Below are 17,259 nucleotides of genomic sequence, written 5' to 3' on the forward strand. Positions count from 1 at the left end.
AGAAGTAACATTGTTTTTTCGTTTATCTTCCATAAAAATTCTAAATAATCCCTGACAAATACATCTTCCTAGCGCTTTGATTTTATAATAACAGAACAAATTCTATTATTCTTCTGCAGTAATATTGTTGCATTTTTGCAGCCAGAGCCAACTTTTCAGCCTGTTCACGAGCCATGCCAAGGACAAGTGGAACGTACCTGCCGGGTCCATGACGAAACGCTCGCTGAAGTGCGGCTCCCCTAGACAGTGGCGCCAGATTTCCCTCTAGTATATATTAGTATGAAACTCTATGCCTGACCCACATGCGCTCTGGTCGATAGTGTTTCACAACACCAAAGTGTGGGTGTGTCCCTGACGCGAGCAGGCAGGCAGGTGCAAAGAAAAGAGCCGGCGTCTAGAAGAGGAATGTCTTTATTGTAAGCTGGTTGAACCACTCTGCGTCAGCACCGCAACTTCCAATAGCAAAACAGCATGCACGCACTACCCCCCCTTCTTCGCCCCCCTTCTGCTGTAAATCTATAACAACACTCTTTCGCGCATCGCTCATCAACACATATATTCACATAGTATGCAGCAGCGGCAGAAACGAATATCAACACATAGGGAAAGAATGGCTCGAACAACGAGGCCATCCCCAGCGGCGGCGGTGGTGGTGGTTAAGTGGTGACCGCGACATCTCTCCAGCAAGCGCAGGGTCCCGGGGCCGCAACACCACCACCACTCCGAGTGCAGGACGGGCCCCGCGACAGAGAGTCCATCCTGTTGTAGGGACGGGACGCTGCAGTTCCCGCAAGGCACATTTGGTTTGCTTCTTAGGCCACCCCAACCATCAGCTCTCGCCCAGCGGGGGTGGGGTTTGCGGCATGTGCTGGCTCGAGCCCTGGGTCAGGTAGCCGGCAACCGCTGTTCCCGCACCTGCAAACGAGACGCCGGCCGCAGTCAGCCACAGCCGCTTGCACGTAACCCACATTCTCTGAAACCCCGCAAGGTGGCCTTCTAAGCCCAACTATAGTTGGTAGCATAAGCAGGCCGTCACAGATTCCAGTGGTTGTGACTTCTGTTGGCTGCCCGACACCGCAAAGTGGGGACCACATCAGATCTACTGCGGGGATCCTATAGATCACCTTTGCCCCTTTCCGCAAGTGGGGCTCTCAGCGCGCATGAGGCCCGCGCAATTGTCTCGGGAACTTTGTCGTGCGGGTTGATGTGGGGGCACGAAAAACCGAATCTCCTGCCAGCCACGCCTGTCCTCACTCAGGTGTTTTGTGGGGAGAGGTGCTGCTCATCTTATATGTTGGTGCCATTTTGTTCCGTGGAGCTGTTAGCCCCGAGATCGGACGCCGGTGTTATAGGCCCCTTGGGCCTAACCTCGGCCTCGCGTATACCACCCCGGCACTTCTAGCCACCCATCACAAAGGCGCATGTCAGTATATGGTATTTACTTTGCCTCGTTCACGCAGTCACCATGTACTTGTACTACTCGGCTAACAATGCCTCTTGTCCATCTCACCCCTTTGGAGCCTGTCATTGTCCTGCCAGTGGGTTGAACCCATTGTAACGTTCGCACAACGCTCTTAACTCTTAGTGAATGTTGGGAGTGCTGTTGCCAACCACAGCTAAGCTAGCTGAGGTTCCAGCACCCACTGGCTGAAAATCCAGCAGGTGTAGTAGACCCCCGCATCTCCACAGTGTTTTACTTGCCAGAAAACGTTTCAGCCCTGGCTCTTCCCTTCTTGTTTCTTTAGCGACCTAATTTCAAGGCATCCTGTACTTCACCTTTCAAAAATTCTTATGCAACCGCCATTGGGCATCATTCCCATTATGACGGCATTTCAGGACAGCATTCACATTTGCGCAGTAAGTGATACAGTCTCTTTGTTATTAGGCATCGAGTACACAGAATAAAATCACACCGCCAACAGCTCTTGATGGCGTGATGCAGACACTTTTGATTTTGTTACGATTCAGCACTGCGCTACCATGCACGCGTGTAGCTTAGTGTAGTGAGGGGAAGCACCCCGTGCTTGGCGGCAAAGCCCACCTTCCTCGAACATGCTACGACAGGCCGGAGTGTGTTTGCTGCACGGCCGCCTCGTCGGTGGTGACTCAAGCCGCGGCAGCTGCAAAATACAAAATAAGCTGCTCTAGCGGAGACATGCAGAGACTTGAAACTACCAGTGGACGCCGCTCGCCGAGATCTCCCCTCACCCTCTTTCAGGTTCAACGTGTGCCACTACCGCCAGCTCTCCCGAACCTGGAGAGAGTTCTTGTGCGTCTTACTGTGTTCAATCCGTGGCGCAAAGGTGTTTGACCATTAGCATTTAGGTTTAGAAATCTGTGTTTCCGAGGAGCGCTTGGTTGAAAAATGTTGCCAGCGCTGTTGGCACTGTTAGCAAAAATACTGGAAAATAGTAACCTATTGCGAGTCGTAATTTTAGCCAAAAATTTTCACCTGCTAAAACTCCGCAGAACATTCCATGATAGCAAACAAAAACACTTCATATTGAAGCCTTTACTATATTTATTTTTCATATCTGCTTTTCTGAATAATGTAGCATCACACTGCAAACATAACATTATGAGGTCGTAATTTTTTCCTGCAAAAAGAGAAAAAGAAAGGCTGAGTCGTCTCGGCCCGAATTTTCTTCTAAGTATTAGGGCACATGTATTCGTTGGAACAGTGGAAGAAATACATGTAAGGAACATGTATTAGAGCAGTACAAGTTTGTATGGGAATGCTAGTACACTTTATAGACAAACAGCTCCATTTGTATTAGGCCAATGCATTCCCGTAGAAAAGTAATAAAAATAATAGCAGAGGCGATTGCCAAACTGATGCTTGAATACGTATTGCGCATTGTGCTGCAGTATGTCGAAGGGTTTCGTGTTAAACAGACCAGCTCCGGGTGAAAGCAAGTGGCCAAGGGCCCCTTCTAGGTTCAGATTCCCAGAGTTCACTGCACGCATTAAGATTGCTTACTGTTATGAAAGGTTCTTAATTTAGGGGCTCTAGTTCCAGGCTCGATAGGCAGTGATTCGGAGGAATGAGTCAGGAGCAAATGGCAGTTATTAACCGCGCTAGCCGAGAGAAATGGTGCAACACTCACTGGGCAGGTACCCTGCGGCGGACGGAGGTGCCATGAACAGGTCGTGCTTCTGGTCCTTGTAGTCCGACCACACGCTCGACTGGCCCAGCACGCTGCTCACCTGCGCATTGGGACGGAGGACACGTGGTACAACTGCACACAGCACTGCTCTTCACGCCTGCTTAGGCCTGCAGCGCTACCACTTCTCCAGAACATGGTTTCTCAAAGTGGGTTCCGCGGAACCTACGTGTTCCGCAGGCCCCTCCTTGGGGTTCCGCGAGCCATTGATAAATTTTCACTTGTTGCGCACTCGCCGAGTAAGTTAGATGGCGAACCCGAGATGCGATTAATCTAAGGAACCTCCATTACTCAGGCCCGAGTGTCAGTAAGCACATCTCAGTGCATAACACAAAAGCGCGAACTACGCAATAAATCCCGCCGGCAGCTTGTAGCCAGCCAGACTGTGAAAACGGGTCGCGTGGTTAAACTACTGCACTCGAATCTCGCCCCCATTGCATTTCTCCTGTTTGGAGATAGGTGTCGCTAGCGTACGCACTCGCAGAAAGTCGATATTCACATGCAATAAATTCGAAAGCAAACAAGCTTGCTTCCTTTTGAATTTATTGCACGTGAATGTAGCATGAATGGAATGAAAAATGGCAAGGGGGGGGGGGGAGGGGGGGGGTTCCTTGGCACTTCACGGAGCCTAGCAGGGTTCCCTGGGACCAACATGCCTGAGAACCCCTGCTCTAGAACGAAGCGTCAACAGTGCAAACTTGCTGTTTGCATGGCCTGGGCTGCAACGCTGCCTACAACCGGGTGAGGAAGCTGGAGGGGAGTGGAGTTGTGCCATTCGGGCTCCGGTAATTTGTACTTTAAAGTCGAGCCAGCAATCGGAGGTTGCTTTAGACCATTGTTCAGAAATCTCTGAAACGGAATCTCCACTTTCTATCCGCTTTATCCGCTATTTGTTACAGAGGGAGGTTTTCGTGATAAGAAATTATACGGGGGACGCTACTGTTGAAACATCCACAACAAGTGAAGAATACGACGACACTGGCAAAAGGAAGCAAACAAAGAACACTCACAGCAAGGTTAATACTTGAAAAGGGCATGAGCAAAACTTGCCTTTCACAAGGGAAAAAAAACATTGCACAAGAAAATATTTATACCGGGGAGACAAAAAACCAGCAAATGAAAGTGAGCGTGAAATATTCAGACTGCAAAAAAACATGCCAGAGTTGCACAAAAACAATGCAGAAAATTACACAGGACTTGTGACACATCTGAACGCGATGCCACGGGACACTGTTCACAAATGACTGTTTACGTCAACACGTAGCTACAGTGCACAAGAAGAGGGAGGTGCGTCATTCAGGGCCGATTAGGGGGGTCCTTTTTGAGATAAAATTTTCCACCCAGGAACTCCTGTTGTTAGCAGCGCCCCTAGTGGCCGCTGCTCTCCAGTTGGTTTCAGAAGCTTTGTTTGTTAAATTAATCCTTATTTGTTGCCATAAATAGCCTCATTTCTTTATTTCACAATGTCAAGTTTTATAAAAACTGCCAAATAACTGTTGAGTTTGATTTAAAAACTTATAAGTAGCGCTGGCTGCAACAGGAGTTCTCTGGGGGAATGCCTGCGCTCGATACACTTTTTTCATTGGTTTTCCCCCCCCCAGGACACACATCTACCCTCTAGTACACAGTAACGTAGCTGACTTCACAGCATAGTTCTCTCGAAACAGACTGACAACTTTCCAAAATAATTATCATGCATAGCTGCAACATCTTTGTGATTGGGCAGTGCTCACTCAGAGATGATTTTTACAAACAGCAAGTGTTTCTGGCATGTCATCCCTTTTATGTTTCCACATCTCTCCTTCAGAATTTCTTCCCCAGCATCTTTCAACAGGGCAAGTGCGCTGCGTTGAGGCTGTGTTCCCCACCTGTTCCCCGCTGGCGGTGTCGGCCGCCATGGCCTTGAGCACCTGGACGGCGTGGGCCTTGGTGGTGGCCGTGGTCGACGGCTGGCCCAGCAGGCTCAGCAGCCGCTCCACCAGGCCCCCTCGCACCGCCTGCACCGAGTGGGGGCGGCACAATCATCGCACCGGAAGCGGACCTCGCTCTGCAGCGGTCCTCCCGAAGAACAGGCACACAGACACTCACCGCCTCCTGCCCCCCTCCCTCTTGGGCCTTACCAGCTGGTGATGGCACATGAGAGGTCCAGCCCCCACACCCCCGTGCCTCCCTCCCATGCGTGTGCATCTATATTTTTTTCTCCACGAATGGGTAGTACAGGGGTGGAAGCGGGCTTAGGCCTTCTGGAGTAGTTTCAGACCGCAAGTTTTGAAGCAGTGCAGCCTGCCTGGAAGCAAATTTCCAGAGCCAAACTATTTCCAGTTCTTACTTCTGGTAAACAAGAGGTTTACTTAATTAAAGGGACACTGAATGCAACCAGCAACTTGGTTTCAAACGAAAGTCTGACCTTCCTATAACTGTTTTAGCGTTGATTCGGTGCCAAAAGGTGCCTTAATTGCTCAGAAATGGCTAATCACACACTGATCAAACGTGGCACAAACAGTGACTGCAGTCGTCGTTTGCGTCACAATAAACCGGAAGCAACCGAGTACAACGCTACCAACACACCGAGCAGTTCGGTCAATTTCGGTCAAATCAGTCGTGCCTTCCTGAACTCCTATGTGTTTTGCAGCTTCGGAACACTAAGCAAAACATTCCTTTATACGGGACCTGTGATCAGTATTGACGACTTGTTGAAAAAAAAAAAAACCTTATTGTCCTTTTGAGGACCCGCGAATGTTGCCATCGACTAGCAATAGCTTAATGTGGGCCAGTTGGTTCGACATGATCACAGGGTTTAAAGGCGCAAGAAAAAATGCGGACACTAGAAGAGAAAAAACAATTAAGACAAACGAAGTGCCTTCGCTTCGTTTGTCTTGGTTGTTTTTTCTCTTCTAGTGTCCGCGTTTTTTCTTGCGCCTTTAAACCCTGTGATCATGTTGCCATTGAACCAACTGCTCGCACGTAGCTCGCACGCTTGGGAGGTACAGTCGCCCAAGTATGGAGGAGTAGCGCCATTCAGCAACAGCCAGGAAAGACATTGCACACGCCAGATGGTGCAAATGGGTCTTTGGGCCCGAAAAACGCTAAAAAAATTGTTTTCTGGGAGATGGCATTTGCGGCATCCACGGCCATTTTTTCTATGAGTCCGCAAACTTCCTCATCAAAGGCACCATATTTTACCTACTGTAAACGGCATTTTAAAGTGCACTCTACAGCTCAGTTCGTGCAGAATTCGATGGTGAAACGGCATTTTTCTTGCAACGCCAAGCGAGCATTTCGTCCTCGGATATCTCGGCACCCAGAGCAGGTACACTTGTAATTTTTTTTTTGCTTTTGATACCTAAATGTGTGGAGAATACAATGTTGGAAACAAATTTTTCAAATGGTGTCTTCGGAAAATTATTATCGTGTTCAATCGACACTACCTGTGAGCCATTTCTGGCAGAGCGCGGTAGGAGTGAAGTTCAGAGTGTTGTAAAATGACCCAAAAAAGGTAAATCAAAAATGTTCTTCCGACCTTGTATTCTTTAGTCATTTGTCTGCTTGCAACAGGGTAATCACCACTCTGTATGGCGTGGTTATTTTGTAATTGTGACCCAAAATAAAAGCAATTAATCATTAATTATCTAAAAAATGATGAACTTGCAAAAAATCTAATTGCAGATTTGAAATCAGCACAAAGAACTCCATAATGCTGTGCAGTTTCATTAAAATTTGTTCGTAAAAAAATTACGCCCATCTTCCCGCGAGGGAACCCTGATGTGATGCGATGCATCGGGGGGGTTCAATTGGCGTTTCCATTGGTTTGATACTCTAAATCGCGTGAAACGTGTTGTGAACGTGTATGATGCATCCCATCACATGCGGGTGTTCTCATACGCGGGAAGATGGGCGTAATTTTACTTTTCATGCACATGCATACGCGACATGAGAGAGTTGCCATCAGCGTTTGGATTGACGCCGGTACTCGATTGTGTCAAACCACTCGCTGACGGGACTGTTGCTTCCATCGCACTACATCGGAAGAAGCAACGGAGTCGTCGTCGTCAAGCGAAGCACAAGCAAAGTCAAGCGCAGTCAAGCGAACGCACTTTACTGAACCGGCGCAGCGCGCTCACCGCTTTATATTCAGCACTTGAAGGAGAGGAGACGAACGGAGAAGAGTTGTGCATGCGCAGCGAGAGAAAATGCGAGAGAGAAGCGTCAGCGAAGCGCGCGCAGCTGTTATGATAACGAGACAGAGAGAGCGCGTTGCACACAGCTGTTGGCGAGAAGAACGGAGGAGAGTTTGCGCATGTGCAGTGAGCGTGCGGACAACGGCGAGACAACGACAATGGAGGGACATACCCTTGAGCAAGAGATGCGTCGCATCTAATAAAAAAAAAAATACCTGTAAGACCAGTCTGCCCCCTTAAGCATTTCTGGTGCAAGTACAGTGTAGACCATTTATAACGTAACCGCTTATAGTGCGGGACCGGATATAACGCGGGTTTTCGTGACCACCGGTTTGGCTCCCATAGAACTCAATGCATAAGCATACCGCTTAAGATGCGGTTGGCCGAAGCACCATACCGTTTATAGTGCGGTTTTTCGGCGGGTCTGCTCATCGATCGGCGCAGGGGGCATCGTTTTGGGGTAGCAAAAGAAAAAAAGAAATGATGAAATTGGCCATCTGACGCAGCGCGCACCCCTTGCTCTCTAACTTCGACACAGAAGCAAAAAATAGGCACCCTTTAGTTCGCGCGTACGTGATAACCACAGCTGTCCTTGCTTGATGCACCTCGGAAGATAGCGACCGGCTCCCCGTCCGCGCGTGGCAAGTTATTTCTATTAATCGTGAACCGCATGGCCCGTTTTCGCACATCGGCGTTGCGCGTGCGTTTTTTTCATGCTCGCGTCTACGATTCCGCGCTCGCGGTGGCTTCTTCGCGTGGCAGTGGGAGGAGCCTGACGACTTGCACCAATGGAAAGACGCGCACCTAATGGCGGGAGATTCGAAGCGCTCCGAGCCGGCTAGCCGCGCCAAAGGTGTTTAGGCTAAAGGCTAAAGTCCCTCGATCAGATGAAGGGACTTTAGTTTAGGCTTACCGCCGCGGTATTTTTTGATGGGCGCTTTCACAAGCAGCGTGGATGGCAGTCTATATTCCACTTTGCGGTCACATTAGCAGCTCTTTTTTTGCATGAGTATCTTCGCTTGCGCCTCGTGCGGCATTTCAGCGAGCGGTTAGAAGTGCTCGCTGGAGCTGCCTGCACCGCTTCACGGCCAGTGCCGACGCCATGTTGCAGCCTCTTACCGCGCCGCACACATTACGTCAGTTTACGCGCCGGCGTCGCCGCGCTTGCGGCGTGCGCTGCACGTTTTCGCGAGAAATCGCTCCATGCGGTTCACGCTTTAGAACGTTGTGCAGATAAGCCACCGCTCTTCCCGATCAAGCGAGCCGCGCGAAGATTTCCACCACCAGTACGTTGCGCTGATAAGCAGCCGCCTTCGGCATCGTGAACGCAAGGTGGGGTAAAAAAAAAAAATCCCGCTGGCCTTTCTTATCATGTCCTGCGGCATCTTCATAGACGCAAAAAACGCAGCCATGGTCTTTCAAAACACAAACACAACGGAAGTTAAAGCCGCACTCCCCGTTTGTAAGACCGCGCTTTTGCAATGTGTGAGACCCGGCAGCAGCGGCTGATGTTAAAAATAATACGAAATAAAGACCCTTCCTTCGTTTTTAGGCGCTGTGCGTTTGGGTGATAAAAAATTTAGGATGACTTGAGAGGTAGGTGGCGATTTGGTTGAATTCGCGCACGTTTTGGTTATAGTGCGGTACCGCTTATAGTGCGGATTTTTGCGGCTCCCGCGACATACGTTATAAGCGGTCTACACTGTAGTGTGTGTGTGTGTGGCATAGCCAGTGGCAGTAGCCCCCATCTTCACGTTTCCGCTATTTTCTACCTTATTTTCAAAGAAAGCTATGCGTGAGAGTGGTATATTTGTGTTCTTGGTGAGCTAATCTATACATCTAGAACAGCTTGCGTTTTGACTTCAGTGTCCCTTCATTTACTACTGAACCGACCCTACTTTTGATGCATTAAAAAATGCCCCCATCATTAAAACATCACAGCTGACAGAGCAACTAAGAGAAAAAATCCCAGGCCATCTATACTAATGTGAAACCTGGGAGGGGCGAACCATGCAGCGCATTATTGTATCCGCGGTGGGTTGGCGTTTTTGCCCATGGAGACGAAACCGTTGGGGGGTATAGGTACACAGCTTTGCTGTAAAAGTTTTTGAAGTACGAATCGTTCTAGCGCGAGGCATTGGAAAATGAGAGTACCGGTATTTTAGTACCGTGACTACATGGAACGACAACAACGACAGGAGACGCCAACAGACCGAGCCCCTGGAGGCTTCGCCCCTAAAACAAGAGACGAGCAATGTTTTGAATAGTTACATGTGACAAGATATAGGCACACGAAGAATATACGCATGTTATTACAACTGACATGAGCAACAATCGAGATAAGGCTGGAGATATCCGAAATGTTCCCTTCTGCACCTATCAAAAAATTTTCAGCAAAATCTACGCAAAAAAACGCATATTGCTTCTGCCAATAAATTTAGAGTCACTGACATGAGGAACTAAGAAAGAACTAGAGACAAGTGATGCATTGCATAGGTAAACCAGGCTACACTTCAGATAAATTAAATACAGACGACAATACAAAAAACAAAACAGAAACAAATGCAAAAAACAAAATGCAGCATTAGAAAAAAATAATTGGGAGGGGTGGGAACAAAAATCGTATGAACTGGGAACGTATCAACAGGGTTCTACTGTATTTACTGATTTCCTAGACAAAAACTGAAGTCTTCGATTTCTCACGTGTTTAAAACGTGGCCTGTAGGAAAATAAAAGACTGATTTAAAAGAATTAGCAACAAGCACGAAAAAGCTTTCCTGCAACTTTCAGCTTCGTTTATTTTACATGGGGCAACTTTCCACAACAAAAGCTATATAGTCTATTACATGGAATTGTGATGAACCAGTGCCGACCAAAACATTGAGCACCAAAATGTTTTCATTTATTTGTTTTCTTGCTTCAGTTTGAAGAAATCCATGAAGCTTTTCTGCTTTTTCTTAACCTCCATGTCGCTGAGCAGTCCTCTCTGGAGCGCACAAAACTTGCACTCATCTTCTTACTCATGGTGCCCCAGCTCACAGCATGCCGCAACACGTCAAGGGCATGCAGGGTTCCACTCCTTGCCTCATCCATGCGAAATATGTCTCGTGCTTCATACTCCGATAACAGCGCCGGCAGTGTGTTGGCCGTCGAACTGCTCACCACTGAGTCGTCCACCTTCTTTCCATCCTTGCACACAGTTTTTGTATAGACGACCTTTCCGTTTTTTGAAATAGTGAATCCACCTGCGGGAGGCCTGAAAGTTCTCAATTTCAAGCAAAAGGGTGACGTCGTCAGCTTTCTCCCGGTACACTTTTCCTTCGACGTTCACTCCAGCCACAGTCGCTTCCTTGAACCATGTCGGGAGGTTGTCTTCAAGCTTGACACGCTGGGCTGTCTTGGCCTGCTTGACCTTCATGCTGAAGGCTGCAATTTTGCGAAATGACGTTGCGTTGCCCAACAATGACGCACAATGTCGACGGCAGCAGGCCGAGCTCTTTTGCCAAGCCGCTGCACTTCCTTTTCGGTTTGCTGCTGACTTTATTCAGAATCTCCAGCTTCTTGAAGGAATCGGCTTTCGTTCTATGCAACATGGCTGGTAGGCTCGTTGATTTGGTTGGGAGAAGTCCGTTCATAGCAAAAACCTCGCACACGCATCTCAGCAACCGAACGTTCACCATGAGCAGACGGTGGCAACGGCGAGGAGCGGGTTGAAAGTCCCCACATTCCGAAGGCGCGGCCCCGGATCCAAGGCCAATGAGACGCCAGCACCTGAGTGATGTCGAGTCGCTAGTTGACTGCATGGTGAGCGCCTGCCTGCCCAAGGCCATCGAGGCGTTCTCCCCAGAGTGTTGTTGCCCACAGCCTGATAGCACAGCCGCGATTAGACTTGGCGTGCTGCAGATGACAAGGTATGGGAGCAAGGTGATTCTTGATTCCACTGCCACCCCGCAGCAGGCCCCCAGGTAGTGACGACAAGTGTTGCCACAGAAAAGCTTCCCAACTTTGCGACAAAACCAGCTGCGACCCGAATCCACGCGAAAAAAGATGCCGGCTTTTTTTGGCGTGGACTTGGTGCAGACCGTCGGTAGACTACCCCCAAGGAGGGGTGGGGCTTAAAACTGGTCACGTGGACTAGAAAGACAGGTTTTCTCCGCTGTCTGAATCAGCCTGAAGCACTGAAAGTGCGATACATCCGGTGCCCGACTAGCTCTAACTCGTTGCAAATAACGTGTTTTTCGTGCGTTTTAGCAGGGCACTCGATGTTGCCAGCGAGGCACAATTTCACGCATTTGAGTGTACCGAAACAACCGTCCGTCCATTGGACGTTGGCCGGCCCCCCCTCCCCAAAGCCTCCTCCCGTCCCTGAGCAGCAGGCAGGGGCAGGATGCAGGAAGACTGACCTGGTGCACGAGCCCTGGCACGGCGGCCTGGCAGAGTCCAAGCAGGGTCTGGCAGGCCAGCTGCGCCGACTCAGGGTGGCTCAGCGACAGGCCCAGGGCCTCCAGGCACGAGACGCCCAGCGCCTGGGCACACGCCTGCGACGACAGCATAGCCAGAGTGAGAGGGAGGTCAGAGCGAGGGTCAGAGGAGGAAAGGACGACTGCCACTCTAGACTGACCCACTGAGAACCGGAAGGAACACCCACGCCATTCTGCAAGACTGGCACCGGAAGGGTTAAAAACAAATCTTACAACATGTGTCCCCCCACAAGTTCACAAAAAAGTGCACATTTTGACAGCGCCAACAAGCAAAAGAAAGCCAAGAACAAAAGCGGAGCACTGTGGCTCCGCCTCTCAACAAAAGCGGAGCACTGTGTACATTCGCCTCTCTGCCCCAGCTTGATTGATTGATTGATTGTAGGGTTTAACGCGCCGACGCAACGCAGGCGATGAGGCGCGCCGTAGTGGAGGGCTCCGGATTAATTTTGACCGCCTGGGGATCTTTAACGTGCGCCGAAATCTCGTACACACGGGCGTTTTTGCTTTTCGCCTCCATCAGAAAAGCGGCCGCCGCGGCCGGGAATCGAACCCGCGACCTTGTGCTCAGCAGCGCAACACTCCGCCCCAGCTTGACCGGTCAAAGTGTGACGTTTCACCAAACCTTCCAGAACAGCACTCTCCACCATCGTTTCACCACTCACTCTCCCTTGCACAATACCGCCACAAAAATGATGAGCAGGGGACAACTGCCTGATGATGCGAGCCCAGCCAGTAGGCTACACAGCAGATGGTTCCCATGTTCGCCTCACTTTCGGTGCAATGCCCGATTGATCATAGCATATGCTCTTTTATGCAGTGCTTTTATGCATCTTTTTCCATGACCCTGTATGTATGCATTTGCTGTGACAGAAGCCTTGCGTGTATGCTAGTTTGGCCAGCTTCAGTCTTGGGGCCATGACCTTTGCCTGAGCGGTGCCATACCAAGATGGCGCCCCCTCCGAAATGCCTTAGAGACCAGCCAGAAGAGGATTCTGGGAAGGTGGCATTGCCGAGGCAAGGTCGAGAATAGGGCTAATTCTGCACAAGAGTTTAGAAGGGCGGACATTTGTGCTATTTGTTGTGTGGCTGGCTCGGCTGTTCCGGACATTGGCAGAGGCCCCGATCAAGAGTGAGAGGACGAAGGGAGCATGAGGGTCATTGAGGAAACATGCCGTGCCGCTTTGGGCACTGAAAGCACGTGAGCATGAATGTGTGACGAGCGGATGAGAGTATGCTACAAATGGAGAGAACAGGAAGGCTACAGTAGATCCTGCACCAAAAGGTGCCCATCACCTATGTGCCTTTTCCCGTTTCCCCATTGACAGCTTGTTGTTATGTAACCATGCTGTTCTTGTCAATCTGCACATCCGCGGGCACCGAGTTGCCATCGTGAATTTTGCTGCAGCGCTGATTACCCTATGATTTTGTTTACTTTGGCCCATTGTCTCGCTTGTTCTGCCCATGGCCTCTTCAGCCTAGGCTGGCAGCAGTACCCTTTGAACACACACACACACATACACAAGTAGGACATGTCAAGATGTGCGTGGTGCACTGCTGATAGATTTTAATGGCACGACGGCAGCTTGGCTGAAAAACACTGCGAATGACATTAAATGCAATGCTATCCAAAAATTGCATATGGCCATAGCAAAAAAATAAAAAAGGCTTAAGAGTGTGGAGTGCATAGGGTCGAAGAAGAATGTTTGGAAATGAGTTGGACTGGACACGACAGCCTGAGCGAAAGGCAGCCGGCGCAGACCACCCACCTGGCTGGTGCTGGCCTGGTGCAGCAGGCGTAGGCAGCCCGGCCGGCTGGGCTGGCGGGCCAGGGCGGAGCACAGCTGGGGCAGGTGGCCCAGCACGGGCAGCCGCTCCCGCAGCGAGGGCTGGCTCTGCAGCACCGCACAGGCCGCGCTGCACAGCAGCCCCAGGGGGCTCTCCCCGTCCTCTTCCTCCGCCGCCCTCTCCCCCTGCACCTGCACCACCAGGCGGTGACCGAACCCTCCAGTCAAGTCAAGGAAAGAGGAAAGGGAGGGAGGGAGGAGGAGAGAGGAGAGTCCCGCCCCACCTCCTTGGCCAGGAGGCTGCAGATGCGGTCGAGGCACTCGGTGAGGAAGTCCAGGGGCCGCCGCAGGGACCAGCCCGGGTTCTGCACAAACAGCCGCACGTACACCCCGGCCACCACCAGCTCCGAGGGGTCCTCCTCCACCAGGCTGAACTCGGCAGGCAGCTGAGGCAAAGGAGCAAAGGAGGGGGCATCAGGCATGCACAGAGACAACCTTCCTTCCTTCTTCCCGTAGCACGGTCAGCACAGGCACAATGAGTCCTGCCCCACGATTGTACCAGATACCAACAGAACTTGGGCCCCAATTTCATACAGCGACACATTACTCGGGGGTGGGGACTGATGATGAAGCATTTCTCAGCACGCCACAGCCCTCTTCTGTGTTCTCTATCCTGGCACACTGTATCATCACTCTCTCACCAACCATCCTTTTAATCCTGTCATTAACGACACATCAAAGTTCCACCTTTTTCTAAACAGGCCGTCTATTTTCTTACCTCTCTCTCTCTCTCAGAGTGAGGGAAGGAGGAGGCTTCTGAAATCAAGGTCCCCCTTTCAGACATGCACAAGACACCCATCCATAATTTCATCCCACCACGGTGTCTACGTCCTGTATCATGCCACCTGTCATTCATTCAAGTAGAAAAAAAAAAGGGTACCCAGGAGTGCGGTTCTGCAGCACTTCCTGTTTCTGCAGGACAAGCACAGCTGCGCCAAATTCTATAGCGATTCTCCGAAAACTGCTTTCACTGTCTCTTGTGCGGTGCATGGACCAAACTTTAGTGTCACTAAAACAATGAATTTTCACAACAGTATTCACACGGCAGAAGTACGCAACGCATTACTGGTTTCAAATCACATCATCCTAAGTTCATCGTGTACACAGATTCCCTGAACGTTGTGCAGGATCTTTCATCAAGAAAGCCTTCTAAAAACTACGTGATCAATCTTCTTTTAAAGGTTATAATGACTGCATATGCCTCAAATCTTGAAATAACTATATATGCTAGGTTCCAGGGCACTGTGGAACCGCTGGCAATGAGGCCGCCGATCAAATGGCTGCTGCAGCTGCTCTTGTGAATACAGTCGACGTAACAATGGTACCTTACACAGACCTCAAAACACACATCAGAACACAGCTTCGAATCACATGGAAACCACACTAGGGTCAACAAACAGACAACAAACTATATACACATAATAAAACCATACCTTGGACAATACACCACTGACTCACACAACAGACACACTCAAGGCGTCCTGGCTAGGCTACGGATAGGCCACACACATGTGACGCACTCCCATCTGCTCACTGGAACTTTAAGACCCCTGTGTAGAGGGTGTAGGAAGGGCCTATCTGTAGTCCCCCTACTAATCACATGCAAGGCACTAGACACAACACGACAGAAACATTTTCTGAAACTCAACAGACGACACACCCCACTGCACCCATCAATGTTTTCTGTCCATCGTGTTTTTAAGTTTTTAGCGGAGATAAAATTACTGCAGCTCTTCTCGCATCACGCAGGATCACCCTGGTCCTATACACCAGCCATTTTCATTGTCTTTTGTTACATCACTCACTAAATAGCTCATTCTTTGGTGCTCTTTCCCTTATTGGCCTTGCGCTATTAAACATCCACCACCATCATCATCAGAATATATCATCACTGTGTTACAGCCACGCATTTATGCTGTGTAACTAGGGTCATTGCTGCCATTTCTTCCCAGCCACTTTTATCTTTCCTACTTCACGAGGCTGCAGGTGAAAGGTTGCACAGGAACCCCAAGTATATTCCTACGAGATGAGCACAAAACCATTCCTTTCATCTAATTGGTACATGACCGACAAAGAAAATGTTGCGCAAGGGGAGACAGGACTGCGCTCGTCCTGCCTTTTTCTTGTCTCTGTCCTCGTTTTTCACACAGTTTTGTTTTTTTGCCAGTCCCGTGCCAACTAGCCAGCAACGAAGTCCTTTCACTTTTGCCTAAGTTTGCTGATGACTTTCCTGTCAATGCCGACTATAGACAACAAGCTGAACAGCAGACCCCTCACACATGCTTTCCTTCGCATTTTATTTTCTCTGATGTGCATGCTATGAGACACGTCACAGCCAATGGGAATCGAGCATGTGCAGAGTATTTATTCGGCTTTCATTTTTTCTGATGCACGCTCTAGAACAATGCACACCAAGTATTGTACGGCATTACACGTTTCCTGATGCCCACACTACTATGGAACATGTTACCGGCAATAGCCATTTAGCAGACCCTTGTTTTATCATGACCATCGAAAGCTCTCATTTCTGCGCCCCCCCTGTGTAATGCCCAAGACAGGGCCTTTAAGGGTAATTAAATGATGATGATTTGTAAACATTGTGTGATTGCTTGTGCAGACTAAGGTCTGGAGCCCATAGGCCATGTTTCAACGATTTTGGGTGTGTTTATGCAAATTTAATAGAAAAATTAATTCAGAAATAAAATTTCCCTTTCACCATCCTCCTGGCCAATTTGGTGGTGTCATTTCCAGTGACGCACACCGCATTTTTGGATAGGCTTTACTGCATCTACTGTGTGGCTCGCCAATGCAACCACTCAAGCTAGGACTTCACTTTTTATCAATATATTGATAATGCTTGTAAAACTTTGTACATTCTAAAATGGTTTTAAAATACTTTTCTTCTGAGGTACAAGCATATAAAAAAGAATATCCAAAGTTTGCCGGAAACGTGTCTTTGACAAATTTGATTTTTCATTCTAGCCCCTTTTTATTTTATTTTTTAAACTATGTATATGATTCAAACGCCCATATTTTAAGCTCCATTTTCGTGTGCCTTGTACATTTTTGAGAGCAACAGTTATGCATTAAAAAAAATTTACTGGAACTCACAAAAAAGGGCACTTTTCTCATGGTACGGAAAGCGCTGTAATTGGCTTCCAATCTTTGCAGTGAAAGCCACTGAGGAAGATGACTCCACTAAGGAAGATGACGAAGATAAAATAAGATTGAGAGTACGACTCCGGCCTCCTCCGAGAAGTTTGTGATGTGCTCTTTAACGACACCAAAAATGTAAGAAAAACGGGATAGAAGTGCCAGCATTAATTATTTCTAAGCAAACAAGGGATCAATGGTCAACTGCCGTTTGTTTTCTCTCTTTCTTTTCTTTCTTTTTTTTTTTGCTTTTTGCCTTTTCGTGTCTATGGAGTCTTTGTATAGAAATATTTCGATTTTTACGACTGTTTTTCTTTTTTTTTTTTTTGCTCCTGTGTCACTGCAATTGCTATGCTTCGTTGTTCATCTGCGCATGACAGTGTATATATTGTTCCCAGCCTACTCTTGAAGTCGAACAACTCTGTATAATGGAGACAAC

The 17,259-nt window shown here is 48.9% G+C and overlaps 1 protein-coding gene across 1 annotated transcript in view; it reads right to left on the minus strand.

Annotated features, from left to right (window-relative positions):
• Window positions 1-413: 413 nt before the first annotated feature.
• LOC144140921 (dnaJ homolog subfamily C member 13-like) overlaps window positions 414-17,259 on the minus strand; it is a 145,269-nt gene continuing 128,423 nt past the window's right edge. Inside the window, exons 37-42 of the mRNA XM_077672421.1 lie at window positions 13,892-14,053; window positions 13,590-13,799; window positions 11,746-11,880; window positions 5,033-5,161; window positions 3,108-3,207; window positions 414-915 (exon numbers count right to left, since the gene is read on the minus strand). Of these exons, the coding sequence (XP_077528547.1) occupies window positions 830-915; window positions 3,108-3,207; window positions 5,033-5,161; window positions 11,746-11,880; window positions 13,590-13,799; window positions 13,892-14,053 (822 nt within the window). The 3' untranslated portion in view covers window positions 414-829. The remainder of the gene's footprint in view (window positions 916-3,107; window positions 3,208-5,032; window positions 5,162-11,745; window positions 11,881-13,589; window positions 13,800-13,891; window positions 14,054-17,259) is intronic.

Source organism: Haemaphysalis longicornis, unplaced genomic scaffold, assembly GCF_048455015.1.
Source record: "Haemaphysalis longicornis isolate Haplotype H1 unplaced genomic scaffold, Haemaphysalis longicornis Haplotype H1 scaffold_56, whole genome shotgun sequence".
Taxonomy (NCBI): domain Eukaryota; kingdom Metazoa; phylum Arthropoda; class Arachnida; order Ixodida; family Ixodidae; genus Haemaphysalis; species Haemaphysalis longicornis.